The sequence below is a fragment of the Cotesia glomerata genome, linkage group LG8, assembly GCF_020080835.1.
Source record: "Cotesia glomerata isolate CgM1 linkage group LG8, MPM_Cglom_v2.3, whole genome shotgun sequence".
Lineage (NCBI taxonomy): Eukaryota > Metazoa > Arthropoda > Insecta > Hymenoptera > Braconidae > Cotesia > Cotesia glomerata.
In genome coordinates this window covers 13400944-13422010 of record NC_058165.1, presented here as the reverse complement: position 1 = coordinate 13422010, position 21067 = coordinate 13400944, and the positions used below count along the sequence as shown (strand labels likewise).

The following is a 21067-nucleotide window of genomic DNA, read 5'->3' as shown; positions in this document are numbered from 1 at the left end:
GATCAGACATTAAAAGATTGTAAATGTAGCAACGAAAAGCGACAACAATGAAAACGTCACATAAGCTTTTTAATAAAAGATTTTATATATATGATGTTCCTCATATTTGTGAAATATATAAAATATATAAACAATTTGTGTGGGTATTCAAATGAAAGGTCTTGATAAGTATAACTCCAGAATGTGCTTATATCGATAAAAATATTATCAGTAGACAAAATACAACATTATTTCTTAGTTATTGATATTTTTTAAGATATAAGCTCATCCTAATATAACGCTCATCGAGATCTTTCATTTGAGTACGCACATGATTTTTTTCCCCTTTTTTTCATGTATTTTAAAAATCGAATTTTCCCGGAGAAACGTCAAAACGGCGTGGTGCCCCGAGACGGGAAGTCAGAATACACCATGAAATATTTATTACAAATAATAAGCAGACTTTACTACCAAATAATTATAAAGACTTAATTTAGTCAAATTAAATAAAACGTATTAATTTTTACTCAAAAATTAGTTAGCTTATCAACAAAAAACGACTGTTTCAATTGGTGCCGCGACTATTAAACCGCAGACAATTCAACTGCGACACTTTAACCGCGATATTTCAACCGGCGACAGTTCAACCGAAGGATAGTTCAACCGGTTAAAACTCATGAAAAAAAAGCTCATTATACTAACAAGATACGTCGGTAATGCGTTTTTATCCCCCAAAAAAAAAAAACCCCAACAAAATTACCCGCGTTTGTGTTTGTTTAATATCGAATAAAAACACACAAAAACCATATTAAAAGGGCGCAACACGATTCTCCGCGTCTGTGTAGGTCTAATATCGGATAAACACACACAAAAACCATGTTAAAAAGGCGCGACACGATTACCCGCGTCTGTGTTGGTCTGATATTTAATAATTACACACAAAAACCATGTTAAAAAGGCGCAACACGATTACCTATGTTTGTGTAGGTCTAATATCGAATAAACACACACAAAAACCATGTTAAAAAAGCGCAACACGATTACCCGCGTCTGTGTTGGTCTAATATCGAATAATCACAAGGTTTTTTAGTTCAATCGAATACAGGTAAACCGATTGCTTTAAAAAAAAAAAGAAAGGTTTACATAGATATTAATTATAGGCTGAAAAACATTGTTACAAATTATGATTCTAATGGAATATTACAATATCTCCACAGTATTGCAGCGATAATAACATTGTAATTAAATTAAAAAATATTGATATTATTCGTAAATTATATTGCACATTATTTATTTTACTTAAAATATTAATAAATTTGCGGATAAGATTTAACAATTCAAAATCGTCGTCGGTTGAACTCTCGCGGTTGAATTGTCGTCGGTTGAACAGTCCTACGGTTGAACTGTCGCCGGTTGAACTGACGCCGGTTAAACTTTCGCCGGTTGAACTGTCTTTGGGTTGAACTGTCCTTCGGTTGAACTGTCGCCGGTTGAAATATCGCAGTTAAACTGTCGCGGTTAAATGTCTGTGGTTTAAATGTTACGGAACCGTTTCAATTATTTGAACTATTCAAACTATTCGAATATTCAATTCGAAATTTGATTCGAATTTGAGGCAAATAATTAGTAAATTCAAATATTCGCTCACCCTTACGTAAAAATCGAAATTTTAAATATTGTGAAATTGCCAATAAACTATTTAAGATTAAACTTCAACATTAAATAACTTTGAGCCGAGTGGAATAAGCAAAAAATCATAAGAGACCTTTTTTGTAGATCGTTCGATTCCCTACGAGAATAAGTATCAATATTAGCGGTCCGTAGATTAGATACTGAGTAATAAAATTTTAAATAAGCTGCAGGAAAAGATCCCGGAAGTTAAGGTAGAAGAAAGAGTAGAATCGGACCACATGCCAGTGGTGGTAGGAATCGAAGTGACGGGGGGTAGGAACGGAAGAGGAGGAAGAAGAGCTGATAAAGAATCGGTGAGAGGATTATGGTCGAAAGAAGGCATAAAGAAATTTGAGGAGTTTACAGAATGGGACGGAGGAGAAAAAAGCATGGATGAAGATTGGCAAGTGCTGAAAGAAAATACGAGAAGGGCAGTGAAGGTGACAGAAAAACTCAGGGAGAAGAAAATGGGAAAGTCCAGCTGGTGGGATGAAAAGTGCAAGAAGGAAAAAAGGAATTTAAGAAAAACGCTCCAGAAGTTCAGGAATAAGAAAGTAGAAAAGGATGTGTATTTAAGAGAGAAAAAGAGATATAAGAGTCTGTGCGAGAAGAAAAAGGAAGAAGAAAAAGAGAGATGGGAGGAATGGATAAAAAAGATAAGGAGTGAAGAGCAGATATGGAAAGTTGTAAATGAAGGAAGAAAAAGAAGAAAACCGATCAACAGAGTTATAAGTATGGAAGAATGGGACACATACTTTAAAGTGCTGCTTGGAGGGACAAAAGAGAGAAACTGTAGGATAATGGAGGAGGAAAATAAAGTAAGAGAAAAAAAGGAGGAGGAGGAAGGGAATATATCACTAGAGGAGATCAGGGAAGCAGTGAAAAGTTTGAAGGATAATAAAGCAATGGGAGAAGATGGAATCCCGAATGAGGCGTGGAAATATGGAGGGGAGAAGATAGAGAGGGAATTATGGAGAATATGTCAAAGGGTCTGGAGGGGAGAGGGTGGCCGAAAGATTGGAAGGAAGGGGTAGTGGTGCCTATTGTGAAAAAAGGGGAGGGAAGTAAAATAGAAGAATACAGAGGAGTCACTTTAACGCAGACTGCGTACAAGGTATATGTGGGAATTTTGGAAAAAAGGATGAGGATAAATATTGAGAAAAGGGGGCTACTACCGGAGAGTCAGGCTGGATTTAGGAGAGAAAGGGGGACGATGGATAATATCTACGTACTGAACTATCTGATCAATAGAGACATTGCTAAAAAGAAAGGTAAAACGATAGTTCTTTACGTATATATCAAAGCGGCGTTTGACTCAGTGGACAGAGGAAAGTTGTGTAGAGAGCTAAGGAAGAGAGGAGTCAAGGAAGAACTAGTGAAGAGATGCGAAAAGGTATTATAGGAGACGTGGAGAAAAGTTAGTGTTGGAAAGGATAGTGGAAGAAAGTTTTGGACCGAAAAAGGTGTGAGACAGGGATGCCCGCTAAGCCCTCTGCTATTCGTATTGTTTATAGCGTACCTGGATGAGGAGTTGGAAAAAGGAAGATGGGAAGGGGTAGATTCGTCGGGGGCAAGAAGGTATACTCATTAGATTACGCAGATGATGTAGCTCTACTGGCAAAAGACGAGGACGGAATGAGAGGAATGGTTAGAACTCTGTAGAGGTACGTGGAAGAGAAGGGCTTGGAAGTAAATGTGAAAAAGACAAAAGTCATGAGGTGCAGGAAGGGAGGCAGGAGAAGAAAGAAAGTGACTTGGATGTGGCAAGGAGAGGAAATTGAAGAGGTGAATAAATATATTTATCTAGGGTATGTGATAAAGGCCAATGGAGATCAAGGAGAGCATCTGAAAGAAAAAATCAAGAAAGGTGCTAGGATTCTGGGGCAGGTTTGGGGAATAGGAAAGAGGAAGTTTGGAAAAGATTGGGACAGAAGACTGTGGCTATTAGATAAATTAATATGGTCAGTGATCAGCTATGGAGTAGAAATTTGGTGATGCAAGGGCAGGGAGGAAGTGAAGAAACTAGAGGAAAGGTACTTAATATGGGTACTGGGGGTGTCAAGAAGAGTAGCGGGATATTTGGTGAAGGAAAAGTTACAAAGGGATCTATTGGAGGGATCTATTGGAGGGATCTATTGGAGGGAAGAGCAGGGTTGAGAGCATGGAGTTACTAGAAAAGGATAGAATAAGGGGGAGGGGGTCTGCTATCATGGAGGTGTAAAATGGAAATGAGAAAAAGGATAAACGCAAGAAGAGGTTTAGAAGGCTGGGAAGCAGAGAGGAAAGAATTTTTTGAAAGCTAGAGGATGGGAGATAAAGGAAATAGAAAGGAAGTGGGAAAAAGGATTAATGAGAGGGGATGAGCTAGTTAGTCTAGAAAGGAGGAGACAAGATAGGAACGATGAGAACGATAGATGGAAAATGGTGGCAAAATTTAGGTTAGAAGATGGGCTGAAGGGCAGCTGGTACTGAGAGAGTAGGAAAAATAAAAACTGCGAGATCTGTGGCTATGAAGAAGAATCGTGGGAACACATATGGGAACTGTGCTCAGGTTTTGGGGTAGAAAGAGGGTGGGAAGAGATGAGAGAGGTAGTGCCGGGGGATGATGGACAAGGAGAGGGTTGGCTGGTGGAGATAGAGAAGTTAAGGGAGGGAAAGGGGGAGAGCTAAAGGTAGAAAGGTGCAGCGGAAGCGGAAGTCCACGGTATGAGAGAGGAAGTATGGAGGAATGGGTGTGTTGTGTGGGCAGTGTTTTTTCTTTAAGCCGTTCAGCCGTTTCATTTTTTCCGCCAGGTTGTAAATAGTTGTATTAAGAGGATAAGATTATTATAAGATTAGTGATAAGCTAGATTTTGAGTTTGATTGTAAAGCGGAACGGGAGTCCGCTTGTACCCCTATTTTTTGGGAAATAAAATCAATTTATAATAAAATTTTAAATACAAAAAAATTTTTTGCTATTATTTAAATGGGAAATGAAAAATTGGAAACAGACGCCTCTTAAAATTAATATTAAGAGCTCAAATTTTTAGAAAATTTTCAACTTCCCGCTTAGAAAATCAAAGATTTTCAAAAATTAGGAAGTTATTGTTTTCACGCCATTTTACGAAAATCGAGTTGTCATCGAATCTCGACGTTTCGAGGTCCTAGGAAACTTCCGTGACTATTCGCGCGATGGTGTCTGTATGTCTGTATGTATGTATGTATGTGTCTGTGTGTGTGATGTGTGTATGTGTGTATGTGTGTGTGTATGTGTGTGTTTTTTTTTTTTTTTTTTTTCCCTTAGGGGGGGGGAATCCTTTTTACGGATTCTAGGCATAGTTGTTTGGCCTGGATATGTGGTGACTCGACGCAGCGTCATACTAAAACTCGACACTAACGCCCCTACCCACTAAACCCTAAACCCCTTTTCCTTCTTTCCTCTAATCTCTTATGGAAACCGCCGTAAGGCATTACATCGTGAAGGGAGGATCGAGCTACTGCTCTTCCTTCTGGTGGCTAAGGTGTTAACTACCTTCCTTCTATCTTCTGCTATTTGCTCTTCTTCTTTCGGTGGAACGCAAGTCTTTAAGGACTTCTGTTGCAAACGTGTTGGTAGCGTTCCAGGCAGCTTCTGATGACAACATTGCTTCCACTAGTGAATCTCGTTGCATTCTCTGGTTCAGAATCCTCTCCAGTTCTTCACGTTGTGGATCGAAACGAGGACATACAAAGAAGACGTGCTCCACGTCTTCAGCAGCTCCTGGGCAGGACGGGCACTCCGAAGAGTCATCGTGCTTAAAGCAGTGTAGATACTCTCGAAAACACCCATGTCCCGATAACATCTGCGTAAGATAGTAATTGACCTCACCATGATTCCGGTTAAGCCAAATGTCGATCCGAGATATGAGACGGTGCGTCCACCTACCCTTCTCTGCAGCATCACATTGTAGTTGCCATCGGCCTATGCTCTTCTGCCGTTCTTCAATTCTAAGTTCTTCCGGACTCAGTGCAGTTGACCTTTTTCGTTGGTAAAGGGCCCGTTTTTCCTCTGCTAGAACTCTAAGAGGTAGGGTTCCAGCAATGACGCACACTGCTTTTTCTGATATAGTGCGGAAGGCACTAGCTACTCGTAGGGCACTCAGTCGGTATATTGATCCAGCTTTTTTCCATGATTCTTGGGTTTCCAGTGCATCAGCCCAAATGGATATTCCGTAAGTGAGCACTGATGTGACTACTGATGAGAATGGTAGCCTCCTGCTCTGCATTGGGCCTCCAATGTTAGGCATCAGCCGTGCGAGACTAGCCCTCACTACTGACGCTTTGGCACTGACATGTTCCACCTGCTGTTTGAAGTTGAGTCGTGCATCCAGCATCACTCCCAGATAACAGATAAATGGTTGTGATGTGATTTCTTGTTCTCCGACTCTCAACTTGATGGTTTCTACCGTTTTTCTGCTGGTGATGAGCACTGCCTCGGTTTTATGCTTGGCTAGTTGCAAGTTCATCATGTCCATCCACAAATTGACTCGTCTGAATGTAATATCAAATGCCATTTCTAACTCTTCGAGGTGCTTTGCGACGATCACGACAGCTACGTCATCCGCATATGCTAAAATTTTGACTCCCGTGGGCAATGCTATTCTCAGGAGGCCATCATACATGATGTTCCATAGCAGAGGACCTAAAACTGATCCCCATGGCACTCCTCCGGAGATTTCGTACACTTCCGTACCGTTCTTCATGTCATATTTCAGAACCCTATTCGTGAAGTAGCTCGCTATAATTTTGCGAAGGTATCTTGGTACGTTTTTTTCATCTAGAGCCCGCATAACGCAGTACCAGTTAGCGGAGTTGAAGGCATTCTCGATGTCCAAAGCAGCCACCAAGCAGTATTTCTTCTTTCCACCCTTCCATCTCGTTCCGGCGATTGCATCCTTGGCTATATCGACAACCAATTTGATAGCATCCAGAGTTGACCGTCCTTTTCGGAAACCAAACTGGTTCTCTGCTAGGAGTGGATCGACTAAAGCCTCTATTCTCTGATGAATTATGCGCTTGAATATCTTGCCGGCCATGTCTAACATGCAGAGTGGTCGGTAGGATGACGGTTCTTCCGGCGGCTTTTTCCCCTTCGGAAGTAACACTAGCCGTTGCTGTTTCCACTTCTGGGGAAAGTCCCTTCCTTCAGGCATGTATCGTAAACGTCCAGGAATAATGTCGGTGCTGCCCTAAGGATTGATTTCAGGGCAATATTAGGAATTCCGTCTAATCCCGGCGCCTTATAATTCCCTACTCGATTTCCTGCCTCTATCAACTCGTCCAACGTGATAGTTGGGATGTCTTCAGAATTGAGCTGCTCCAACTTGTAGGTGAATACCAGCTGTTGGGGAAACAACGTAGTAACAATCTTTTCTAGGAGTTGTGGACACGTAGGTGATGGCATTGGTTGGCATTTCAAGTGGGTCATAACCACCTTATACGGTCTGTCCCATGGATCTTTCTCGACTTCTGCGACCAGTTCCTTCCAGAAACGTCTTTTGCTTTCTTTGATGGCTCTGTTCAGTTCTCGACGGGCCTTTTTATACTCTGCTAACAGCTCTGCGGAGTTAGATCGTCTGTAGCCACGCTGAGACTTTCTTTTTTTTTTAAGACACTTTGAGCGTAGAATGCTAATGTGATCGTTCCACCAGTGCACTGAAGGTCTTGAATTTATGCGACGTTTCCGAGACATACTAGCGTCGCAAGGCTGGGTGACTCTTCTCATTAGGTCTTTAGTCTTTTTTTCAGCAGTTTCTACGATGATCGGATTGCAGTCTAAGGCTACTACTGAAGCAGTGAGGTCGAGAGACTTAACTTTCGACCCAACCGCGCTAGCGCTCCTGTTGTCTCTTGTTAGTTTCTGGCCAGTTGATATTTCCCATAGTATCGCACTATCGTCGCTGGCTGTATAGATGTTCAATACTTTCCAAGAAAAACCTCTTCGAGCTAAGCAACTGCTGACAAATGTAAGGTCGACAGTTGAGTTTGCCTCTCCCTTAGTATACGTTGGCGTGTCACTGGTATTAAGAAGGATCACGTCCAGAGTGGCCATTGCCTCGAGAAGTGCTTTTTCACGTGTATTAGTGAACTTGCTGCCCCAGTCTGTTGCCCAGGAATTGAAGTCACCAGCTATTGCTACGGGAAAGTGTTTTCTTGCGTCCTCAGTTAGCCGATCAAGGAAGTCTTCAAAATGCTCATTAGAGAGACTAGGTGGTGCATAGCAACTGTAGAAGCGGAGGCCATCTACCCATGCTGCTACGAAGCCAGGTTCTTTATTGTTGACTGTTCTCTGAAAAGGACATTTACCGCAGGACCAGATGACGGCTTTGTTAGTGCTGTTGGATTCCCAGGGTTGGTTACTCAGATGTCTATAAGGCTCAATTATAAGTGCTACATCTGCCTCTAATTCGCGCACAGTTTGCATGAGCAGGTCATGCGCAGCCTCACAGTGATTGAGGTTGAGCTGCACTATCTTCATGTTCTTGGCTTCGTTATCTTCTGGAGCGCTTCTTGGAAGATGGGGCTTCTGTTCGTGCCTGCATGGTGAGCCGCCTTTTCTACGCCGTGCCGTTCAAAGCACAGTGCATAGTTAGCTGGATTTTTACAATCAGCAATTTTGTGTCCTTTTTTTCCGCACCTTATGCAGAGCTTAGACCGGTCGACTTCGCTTTTGCACTGCGATCCGAAGTGCCCAAAGTGCCAGCATTTGAAGCATTGTTTGGGTCTCTTCGTTGCTCTCATTCGGCAATTAGACCAGCCTATCCTTATTTTGCAGTTTCCCTCCAGTAACTTTTGTGCTGCAGCTGCTGGTAGTGACACTGTGGCTGTCTGTGTACCCCAAAAGGCTCAACGGATCTTGATTGCCTCCAGTGGGATTTCACAACTTTCTCCAACTTCCCTCTTTAGAGCGGTCTGAGTATGATCTTTCGTCGTGTCGTCATCGACATCTCGGATCTCGATGGTCTCCTGTGGCCCTTTGCAAATCACTTTGGCCTCCTTCTTAAGAATATCCGCGATCGTCTTTTGCAGACCTTGGCCTTTGTCAGTGCTCTTCCTCGAAATCGTAATCAACAAGTCCCCACTTCTGGTCTTGTTGATCTTATCCACAGTTAAACGAACCTGCTCATCTGGGACGTCCTGCTTCATACGACGCAGAATCTCGGCATACTTTGTTTTCTCGGCCGGGCGGATGATCAGTGCGTCGGGTCTGATCCATTTGCGTGGTTTTTTCCGCTTAGGCTCGGGCCTGGGCTCCTTCGGCGGCTGTTTTGAAAGTTGCTCTCTAGCTAGCCTTCTCTTCTCTTTCTTAGACTGTACTTTTTCCCAGTCAGTCGTCTTCTTGGGTTCGTCGCCCTGCCCTGCCAGTCGTTGGGGAGGGCTTTTTTTCAAGTCCTTCTTCTTTGTGACTTTGTCGGTTGACTCTGGCGAATCTCGGTCCTTTCTCTTTCCAGACCTTGTGTCAGTTTCACCCTTGTCCTCAGCAGCAAGTTCACCGTTACCGTCAGCTCCAGTATCCATTGCTTCTTCCGTCTCAATTTCAGTTTCAATGCGGCGTCGTGATGACTGCCATTCCTCGTCCAGTTTCTTGAATCTTCCAAGAGCATTGACTACACCGGTTGTCTTGGTCTTTATCTCCTTGTGGATATTGACCTTAGTTTGGACAAACTCTTGCAGCTCAATGGTCAGCTTTTCAAGGCGCTCCAACGCTTGCGTTCTCTTCATGTCAGCGCTTGCTTCAATCGCTGCTTGTTGAGCGTGAAGCCCGTTTCTATTCTTGTTTGTTTTCTGTAAGTTACTCATACTTTTTGATTTACCAGCGCATCGTACGGAGTGGAGCGGGTTGCCATTACTAGGAACGGGTGTACCCTCGGAGATAGTACTCCTACCCCAGTTCCCTGAGGCCTAGCCGACACTTAGCCAGTCCCGGAATACACGGACGGACTAGACTCGCTCGGAGCGGTGAAGATTCCGATCTCTAACACTCACTGCGTACTTCCTGATCAAGGCCCGAAGTGGCCGGCTCCTGATCCACTGCTGCAACTTTCACCTCGGCAGAGCAAGCTCACATCAGCCGTGGCCTGCATCGTCGGAAACTACGATACAGGTTCCGGACACTCCCAGTGAGTTAAAGCAGGAACCAATCGTCTTGCTAGGTCAGTTAGTGTGACCAACCCATTAAAGGGGAATTTTGTCCACGGGAGCTTATTTTGTTTGGTCATTTTGCTTGGCTCCTACCCGCTGTACCTCATTAACTAAGAGATTAAGTGTCATCCAAGGACAGCGAGCGTTCTCCCATCCGCTCGGGGAGATGCGCCCGGTAGCAGTATCTCTTCTGCCCCGAGTGTGTATGTGTGTGTGTGTGTGTGTGTATGTGTGTGTGTGTGTCTGTGTGTGTGTGTGTGTGTGTGTGTGTGTGTGTGTGTGTGTGTGTGTGTGTGTGTGTCTGTGTGGCCGTATGTAAACCTCTCATAATTTTTGAACGGCTCGACCGATTTAATTGCAAAGGGTGCCATTCAAAAGAACTTAACCAAACTTAGATTTTTAATACCATTCAATCCGATTCGAACCAGTAGATTTTGAGAAATCTCAAAAAAACTACAAAAAAAAATTTTTCTAAATGTGGTTTTTTGGAATTATTTTTAAACGACTTTACTGATCAATTTCAAAAATCAATCAGCTCTTAACATCAAAAAACCACGTCGATCGCCGCCAGTCCAGTCAAAATCAGTTGATTCGTTCGTGAGTTATTGTTGACGAAAGAATACCAAAAAAAACTGTTTTTTCGGAATTACTCCGAAATTTTTTATTTTATCAATTCAAACTTGAAGATTCTTTATGAAACTTAAACAACTGCTTCGAATGCCACCGATCGCGTGAAAATCGGTTTATTCATTCTAAAGTTATTGCGATTTGAAAATCCAACAAATAGTGTTTTATCAAACTTCTATCAAACTTTTGTGCTCAATGAGCTTAAAAGCATACATGAGCTATTTTTCGAGCTCGGAGAGCTTAAAATAACACACAAATTATATTTATGACCTCGAAGAGCTCAGAAACGTCATAAGTGCAATCCTAAGCGTTTAGGTATAGGATTGGTAGGAAGTTGCAGAGATGGCCTTCAGGGTCAACCGTTTTCCTAATTTTTTTTTCCTCATCTCAAACAATATTTTCACTATAACTAAAGGAAAAAAAAAATTGTACAAATAAATATACTTTTTGAAAAGCTCGATATGACACCAATTTTTTTTTTAAAATGCGATATTTGGAGTATAACTCCGGAGGTTATTTTCATTTATCTTAAAAAATTAAGTTTTCACAAAGTTTTTAGTAAAACAACTCAAATTTTTTGAAAATTGACTTGTTCGCAATTTTTTTTATAATGAAACAATCAAAAAACGATTGAGTTATTCAACGGAAGTGTTAACAATTACTCTTATGTACAGCTCGAGTGAAAATATTGAAAAGAACGCAAATAGCGACAATTTTTTCCGTGCATGGGGTGAATTAGACCCCGTATGACCACTACGTTATTTTTAAGAAGCGTGACCACTACGAGTTGAAAGAAGGAATTTTAGATGGACTCCGAATTCGAACTCTATTTAAAGATGCAAATTTTATAGAAGAAATAAACAAGTCGGAGAGAGCAGCTTGGGTACGTTTAAATAATATGTCCCAAAACTTTTTAGAAAATAAAAAAAACTGCGTCCGTACAAGATTCACATGTCAGAAGTGAAACTTCTTTGGCAAACTAATTTTAACATCTCGTTAATATTTATTCTCTTTAAAGCTCTAGATTTCCGAGACCCAGAGTGAGAGAGAAAAAAGATAATGTTGGGAATTTAATTAATTTGATTGCAATTGAAAGAATAAAAGTGTCGAAAATTAATACAAATTATAAATTTAATTTTTTTAAGTTCCCGCTAAGAAAATTGAAAATTTTCAAAAATCGGGAAGATATTGGTTTTACCTCGTTTTTCAAAAATCGAGTTTTCAACGGAAGTTGACGTTTCGAGGTCCTAGGAACCCTTCTCGAATGTTACTGCGATGATGTCCGTATGTCTGTATGTGTGTGTGTGTGTGTGTGTGTGTGTGTGTGTGTATGTTGCCTTATGTAAACCTCTATAACTTTTGAACGGCTCGACTGGTTTCATCGCGGTTGGTGCCATTTAAAAGGGCTTGACCAAACTTAGATTTTAAATACCATTCAAACTGATTCGAACAAGTAGATTTTGAGAAATCTCAAAGAAACTACAAAAAAAAATTTTTCTAAATGTGGTTTTTTTGGAATTATTTTTAAACGACTCTACTGGTCAATTCCAAAAACTAATCAGCCCTTAACATCAAAAAACCACGTCAATTGCCATGAGCCCGGTCAAAATCGGTTAATTTTTTCGTGAGTTATCTTTGTCGAAAAAAACCGAAAAAAATGTTTTTTCGGAATTACATCGAAATTCCTACTTCGATCGATTAAAACTTAAAAATTCTTTATGAGGCCTGAAAAACTGCGTTGAATGCCGTCAACCGCGTGAAAATCGGTTCATTTATTCAAAAGTTATTGCAGTTTTAAAATTCAAGAAATAGTGTTTTTTTTTACTTTTACCAGATTTTTGAGCTCGGAGAGCTCAAAATGAAACGAAAACTATATTTTTGAGCTTGGAGAGCTTAATAACGTAATAAGTGTAATTTTGAGCGCTTAAATATAAAATTAGCGGGAAGTTGCCGGGATAACCTTTAGGGTCAACCGTTTTTCTAATTTTTAATTGATTTCTTTTATATTTATATTATTTGATGCGATTTCTAACGGTATTGTTGTGACCAAAGCATTATAATTACTAAAATATGCAATATAAGTTCATGTTTCAACACTATCTAGATATCTTGTAAAAATAGCATCTATTGTTGTTTCTGAATTTCTAGTTAGTGTGTTTGGATTATTATGCATCAATTATTGATGTATTGCCATCTAAAGTTCTAATATTTATTTACTAAACGAATACATCAACTAATAGCGTGTATTTTTTCCCGATCTCCCTTACTCTCTCTCTCTCTCTCTCTCAATCTTTCTCACTAGCTCTCTCCCACCTCTCGCTCCATGGCACGGTGCATGATGCGACGTTCGCTCTATCTCACACTCTCTCTCGATCTTTCTCACCTACATGCTCCCTACTCTTGCTCCATAGCTACGTGCTTCATGCTACGTTCGCCCCGTCTCACTCTCTCTCAATCGCTCTCTCCCACTTCTTCGACAAAAACGCTGCACATCTTCGTGACGCTAATATTATCATTATTATTATTGCGTTTCATCCGTAAAAATTTTACCCTCATGCGCCTAAAGAAGTTTCACTTCAAAAAGCGAAAACTACCGGACGTTAGTAGAAGAATTGGTGACAAATTAAATAAATATAGGTTGCTTAATATAGGAACCTCAAATTAAAGTAAACCACACATAGGAACCTCAAATTACACTTCATCTATTCTCAGGTCGACCTCTTTCCTTAAAAATCTTGGAGACTATAGCGAAGAACAAGGAAAACGATTTTATCAAGACATAAGTGAAATGAAGGGTAGAAATCGAGTAAATTAGAATATCAACATGATGTCAGATTTTTGCTGGATGCTAACAAGAGAAATACCAGAAGAAAACAGGTTATGTAAAGATGAAAAAATTCGACACAAAAGAACGACAGTCTGAAATTTGAAAATATGGTTTCGTACCTTCTCCTTACATGCTATTTATTACAGATTTTAAAATTTTGTCAACCTTTCAATTCTCATATCACATTCCATCCATAAAAATGCACCCAAGTCATTAACAATCGTGTTTAATAGATTTTTGCTCATATTTTTAACTGCAATTTTCCCAATTTTTTTAGTTTTTTAAGATATTTTTTAATTTTAGAACGTTAATGTGACAAGATTTCAGATTAAAATCCAGTGGCACAGAATACATAAAAATCATACTCAATCTGAATCAAAATAATTTGTTTCATATCGATAATTTCGATTTTTCACGATTTATTGCAATTTTTTTTGGTTTTTTTGCTATTTTTTCAAATTTTGACGGCTTAACGGTCTAATTAACGTTCAGATTCAGATTCACTGAATTGAAATACATAAAAATCATACTCGATCTGGGTCCACAAGATTTTGTTCATTGCTGTGACTGCAGTTTTTCGCATTTTTTTGCCTTATTTTGGGTTTTTTGAATTTAACTCGAAATTTTGAGAATGTACGGGCAAAACTGACTTCAGATTCAGATTCGTCGCGTAAAAATACATAAAAATAGGTAGGTTTGGTCAAAAGTACAGACAACTTTTTTTTTGTGTGCCGTCGTGTTAGAAATTTCATTTATATTTTTGATACAAAACGATTGAAGCAAATAAAATAAAATTCTTTATTTACTTAACGTTCTAATGGTAGCATTATTCTAATAATTGTTTATTTATAAGTAACAACGTTTGACTTTTTAAAAGTATTACATAAAAATAATATATAAACAAATTTATTCGATATTACTTGAAATGTAATAAGATCTGAAATACAATTATATGATTTGTATTGCAATATTAACGTTTAATAAATTAATAAATAGTAAAAAAAAGTATTGATGTTTATTCGTTACCCCGAATATTTCGGTAACCATGCTTACAAAAAATATTTTTGATTTTGTTTACATCTAAACTATCCCATAGATTTAAAAGTAAAATCAAATGACTTCTAAAATTTTTAAACATATTAGCTTAATGTCAGTGTTGTACTGTATGCATTCGATAATTTTCCGGTAAACGCGAAAATTTCACGGCGCTATGTCGATCAGACGGGCTAAAATCTCTAGGAACACTGACGTAAAGTAAGGGACGAACTCGATTTAAAATCGGCGTTACGCGCCTCGTCGTTGTTAATTTCCTTTTACTCCAGAAATACTGTAATTTGAGTTTTTTATAATTAAAATGTGGTTCTGTCCATTTTCTTACAGATGATGACTTAATAGATGAGAATAGGCCTCGTGATGGTCGTCGAGGACCAAAACGACCACGAACTATATTAACATCAGCACAACGACGTCAGTTTAAGGCTTCATTCGAGCTATCTCCAAAACCATGTAGAAAAGTCCGGGAAGCTCTTGCTAAAGACACAGGTCTCAGTGTTCGAGTGGTTCAAGTCTGGTTCCAAAATCAGCGAGCTAAAATGAAAAAACTTCAAAGAAAAACAAAACCCGATTCTGGCATTGACAAAGAATCCAAAGAAGATCGCAGAACAGATAGTCCACACAGTGATCATAGTAAGTCATATTTATACTTATAAATCGGTGTACACTACCAGTACAATCGAAAAGTTCGGTAAATCCTAATGTGCATGCCTTAAGCGTTTATACTTTCAATTTTCTGATAATTTTTCGTTAAATGTAGAAAAAACAACAAATATTCACTGGACGCTTTATACACAAATTAAAAAGATAAGTACAAATTTATTAAGAATTTGTCATGAGAAATTGATTTCATTTATATTTCAATTCAAAGTTCATTCAAACTTTTTCGTTAATCCTATTTATTTTAATACGAATCCAACGCCCATTTGCAATTAAAGTAGATCTTCAAAAAATCAAAAATCAATAGAGGAGTACATTACCTGGGGTCATTAAGAAAAATTTCAATCAGTTCAAGAATTATTTTTCTTTATGACAGTGGGCTTTTTAAACCTTATCGACCACACGGAGTAACTAGTTACCTCAGGCTTAGAAAAGTCGAGAATTGAGGCCCAAAACATTTAAAATTAATACAAGTTTTGACTTCTGCCAGTAGTAGACAAATTTGAGCTGCGATTCCATTACAGAAAAATCCGAAAGAATGTGTAACAGTGCTTTAAGCGCTCTTGCTATTAGCATGGAGTGAATTAATGAACATGAAGTTCCGAACGTTGGATGCCAACGAATTTTCAATTTCCTTGAAAGCAGAAAAACATATTGCTAACAGCAAAATAAGGTACTAAAAGTATGAAAAATTAAATAAAAACTTCCTCCGGATACCGGAGGCCAAGTCCCACCCTTAGAAGTCAAGGCTTCATATTAAAAAATACAAAAAAATTACTTGAACGCGTTTCTTTAGTCCTGAAAAATTCTGTCGTATACAAAACAATTTTACAAGCACAGAAAAAAATCCCGGTTGACCTTCGCACTTCGGAACCTCGTCAATCCACCGTTGCATGTGAAAAACTAAATTAGGAACTAAAAAAAAATTCTTGTACGCTTTTGTTTACTCCAAAAACATTCTAAAGTATTTTATATACTTATCTCAGCTCAGAAAAGAATCACCTCAGTACAAAAGTTGACCGTGATTTTTTTCCAAGTCTATATGAGTGCAGTAGATATTCCAGAATTTTTTCGTAGTGAACAGAGGCGTACAAGTAATTATGTTGAAATTTTCAATTTCACTATTAACATGCGAGGGTGGATTGAAAAGGTTCCAAAGTACTGAGAGTGACCATGATTTTTATCTAAGCTTGTACAAGTGTGTATTAAACTCTTTAGAATTTTTTTAGAGTAAACAAATGCGTACAAGTAATTTTTTGTTAATTTCAAAATTTCACCAATGACCCGCGAGTTTGAAATAAAAAAATTCCGGAGTAGGGAGGGTGACCGTAATTTTTACACACTTTTTTATTAACTTCACCTGTATGTATGTTTGTTTGTAACCGAATCCTTTGGGCGCGAATTCGACCGACTTTAAACGGCCAAATTTCGTTCAAACTTTGTAAATTTATCGAGGACCGATGACAATACACTAATTTGATCAAAATATTCCATTTTTCAATTTGCAAAATAAGATTTTTGTTAATTTATATAATTTCCAGCTATAGTCGATAAGGCAAGAATTGATGTTGATTTTAATTTTAAACCATTATATTAAGCCATTATCTATAGCAAACCATTATCTTTAGTAAATAATAATTTTAAAAAAGCGTCATTCGGCAACCGAAATGGAAGTATTCATTATGAATAAAAACGAGTGCAACAGCCAATTTCATATTTGGCATAGCGGAAAAGGACTTAATTTCAGAATACACATATAATATGGTACTCAAATTGAAGCTTATATAGAGAGCTTTATAAAGAGCTTATATAAAGAGCTTTCAGATGCAATTTACAGAGATTCGATAAATTGTCCCATTCCAAAGTTATTCGAGTTAGAAAATGAAAAAATATGAATTTTTATAATTTTGGAAATTTTAAAATCCTAGCATTTCTAAATAATTTTAAGACTACACGTATGATATGGTACTCAAATTGAAGCTTATTTAAAGAACTTTTAGATGCAATTTATAAAGATTCAATAAGTAACACCATTCCAAAGTTATTCGAGTTAGAAAGTGAAGCAATATGAATTTTTATAATTTTTAAAATTTTTAAATCGTGGCATTGCTAAATTACTTGAGCGATTAAGCTCATCTTCGAACTTGACTTCGGTATCGATCGGTAGAATAAGTATGTTGAGTTAGGTAAATAACCGTTGTAAATTGGCAACGTTATCGTCGTGACAAGCCACGTTATATCCGATATATATATATATATATATATATATATATATATATATATATATATATATATATATATATATATATATATATATATATGAGTGTGCCAAAATTTAACTTCCGTGGAGAACCTTTTAAAATTGGAATTTTGAGTTCCGCTTTTAACAAGGGCTGCGTTTAGGCATTTCCAGAGATATTTTGGTGTGAGACAATGTATTTGATTTTCATAGAATTTTTTAACAGGAGATTTAATTGGGTATTTCCGGCCAAATTTTGAATTTTCACGGTCCGGTGTACAAAGGAAGCATTTTGACTTCTCCGTGCAGTTTACAGACTTGTAATTTTCTCCGCCACATCTATAGAAGTGCTTGCTTCTGTCAGGTCTCGTATAGTTACGCGTTTGGTGCCTAAGACCATGGCATTTAAAGCAACGAGCTACTTTTGTAACTGGGTGAATACTGCAGTTGAACCATCCGATCTTACTGACCTTGTGAAGGATTATGATTGCGCTGGCCTCGTCTATCTCGCAAAAGGCTGCCTGTTGTCCTCGTGGTGTGAGTTTTGTCAAATTTACACGTTTGATCTCCAGGCTGTTGGTGAAGTCGCGAATACGATTTCTGAGGTTAAGTTCTAAGATGAGCTGAATATGTCGATTAGTTTAGAAATGAAAGCAATTCAAAAATTTTTAAAAATCGCAAAAATTTTCACTTCTACCGTATTTCCGTACAATAACAATTAAATGCCATATCATATTTAATTTCTGTAAATTGCATCTAAAGCTTATTTAATAATCTTTCATTTGCATAATTATTAATTTGCATACCTCACTATCAGTTTAGGCCAAAAATTACCTACTTTCTCAGACAGATTTAATAAAATTTTACTTTTGCATTTGTTGTGATGTCATAGTTTTATTGCAAGAGAAGTTGTTTATTGTTATTAACATCATTTTATAAAAATATGTGCCTTCTCGGAAGTGACCCTGATAGCCACATTTTGAGTCAAAAAACCTTAACTGACGGGATTTTAGCAAAGTTGTATCAAAGTTCACTCAAAATCTTTCACTGCAGGAATCTGTATTGAATCTGTACTGAAGTTGCTAAAGAAATTCAAATAAATCTACACCGACATCTGAAGTGAAGTTATTGAAAAGAATTTATTTGTAGAAGGCTGGCTAAAGGTTGTAATGAGATTACTGTGAAGTTGATGTGAAGCTTGACTATGAATTATTTTGAAAAATTTTTCATTTACAAATATAAAGAAATAAATAGCAATCAAATTTTTAACTCACACGGATAGAAGGATTTATTATAGATAATTTAATTTATTTAAAGACAATTATTTAATTCATTAAATTGTAACAAATATTTTTTAACATTTAACAGTTAATGATTATTTTGTTGAGTGAATTTATTTAGCTTGCAATATCATATGATAAGAAGATTGCTTATTGTAAAATGCTGAAAATGCGGGAAAGTGGAGGATAGGGTTTTGGTCTGGATATCTCAATTAAAACGCGGAAATATTATTAAAATAAACCCTATAAATTTATTTACACAAATTACACTTAATATTTATTTAAAATGTTAGCAGATTGCTTAAATAAAAGCGGATAAATAAAGCACTGCGTGATTAATAAAGCGAAGCCGGTTGACACGTGGTTGAGCACACTGCCGACACTGGAAAAGCGGAGAATTATCTTTACAAATAACACAATTTATATGTAACAAACTAAAGCGGGTTAATAACAATTAATTTAAGCAAATTAACTTATTAAATGAGAAAAATGCGGTTTGTTAGCAAAAAGAGAAAGTAAAGTAACACTAATGGCGACTTGTTGCAATGAAAGCGTGGAAGCGAAAGATAATAATGATAATGCGTCGTCTTCCTCGTTGACTTGGAGAAGAAGGCCGATTGTGCATGTCAGCGGAGCGATCAGCCAATCACACCACCGTGACATGGCGTGATTAGTGAAGCTAAGCTTTCATAGGCGGTTAGTTTTTGCGGGAACTAGCGGTAGACAGGTGCGGCTCCTAAAATTGGGAGTCCCCCAAGGGCGACTTGATCGCGGCTGGGCCTGTTCACTGAACACTACAAGTACGATCATACGGATAGTAAATTCTGCGACGAGTGTAGGGAGAATGGGTTAGGAGAAAGGATCGACAACGTGGAGCACTTAATGCTTGAATGCCATGAGTACAAGCCTCAGCGTGAGGTGCTCAAGGACATATGGGGTGGGAACGCGGAGTGGGCGAGCGTTGCGCGTGCGATTGCCACATCCCAAAGTAACTTCAAGCTTTTAAAAGGTTTCAGTAAAGTAGTAATGTGTTGCAAACTCCAAACCCAGCTAGCTAATGAAAACGCGACTAGGGACGAGACTCAACAGACATCCACCTAGGTAGAGTCGGAGCGCCTAGGCACAAGCGATATGCTCCACACAATTGTGAGGACAGTATAAAGCTTTGGATGACTGACGTAGAATAAGCTAGGGAAAATGACCACAAATAACACAAGTGCCCGGGCACCCTACACACGCAAACACTTACACGTAAAATCAGATGTTACACACAACACATCACACAAACAACATGGTCTTCAATCGACTCCGCCTCCCCGTGGTCCCCGCTGGATACTGCTCATATCCTGTGGGTACATCTCGATGTGCCTACGGGGAATGAGTTGCCAGAGGAGTCGATGAGAGTTGCACACACTTACAATTATACGCAACTCTTGCAGCTGTTCAATGAATGTGTATAAACACAAGAGAACGGCGGTTTTTCCTTGTCCGCGAACTGGGCTGTGTTCTCGTCATGGTGGGAGTAGGACAAATATACGTGCGTGTATAGCTCTTTTGAGCCCAGGCAACGGCCTCTTCGGAGGTAGGCGAAAGCCTCGCCATATATTCTTCTTCACTGAACACTTATAAACAAAAATCTTCTTCATAAATTATTTGCATTAATTATATTACATTATAATAACGTTTATTGTAGAGTACCAAATTCTATTACAGCTCATAATTATCTTTTATAATTTTAAATGTTAAAAACGTTAATTTATTTAGTGAATAGAATTATTATCCTGTATTCTAGCTATAGGATTATAAAAAGTGTCAAAAAAATGCTATTATTGCTATTTATTTTAAATAAATATTTGTTAACAGTTGACAAATATTTATTAACATTTAATAAATCGTATCTAATAAATAATTTATTAACTGTTAATAAATATTTATCAAATCCTATGATGTTAAAAAATCATTTATTAACAGTTAATAAAGCTTAATGAATGTAAACAAATCCTTCTACCAGTGTAACTATACGAAAATCATATATAACTATACATGAATCACTTCAATGATTAATATTCTTTCAATCTATAGCGTTTTGCGGATGAAATAATAGGAAATGTATCAACTTATAGAAGAATTGAATTTCACAAAAATTAATAGTTTCGTCGCGTATAAAAATTGATACCCAGGCCTTCCAGCAATATATAGTTACACATACTAAACAAATAATTCCATCAAAATTTGAGGTTTCAATTCTGATTTGACCTCTATGATTTTTTTAATTTTAACGATATTGCAAATTTTAAAGCAACGGAACACCTTAAAAATTTCGTAGGATCATTTTTGCGATTTCATGTATACATCATTTTATAAATCTAGATATAGAAATTATCATTATAAATATATATATATATATATATATATATATATATATATATATATATATATATATATATATATATATATATATATATATATATATATATATATTGATAATTAATCTAATATATCAAATTCTTGTGTCACAGTTTAAGTGTTGATACTCCTCCGAAACGGCTTGACCGATTTTGATGAAATTTC

At 37.7% G+C, this 21067-nt stretch overlaps 1 protein-coding gene across 1 annotated transcript in view; it reads left to right on the top strand.

Annotated features, from left to right (window-relative positions):
• The first annotated feature begins 2791 nt into the window (after positions 1-2791).
• The window catches only part of LOC123270126 (LIM homeobox transcription factor 1-beta-like), a 134110-nt gene continuing 115834 nt past the window's right edge, over positions 2792-21067 (top strand). Inside the window, exons 1-2 of the mRNA XM_044736064.1 lie at positions 2792-2921; positions 14645-14950. Of these exons, the coding sequence (XP_044591999.1) occupies positions 2792-2921; positions 14645-14950 (436 nt within the window). The remainder of the gene's footprint in view (positions 2922-14644; positions 14951-21067) is intronic.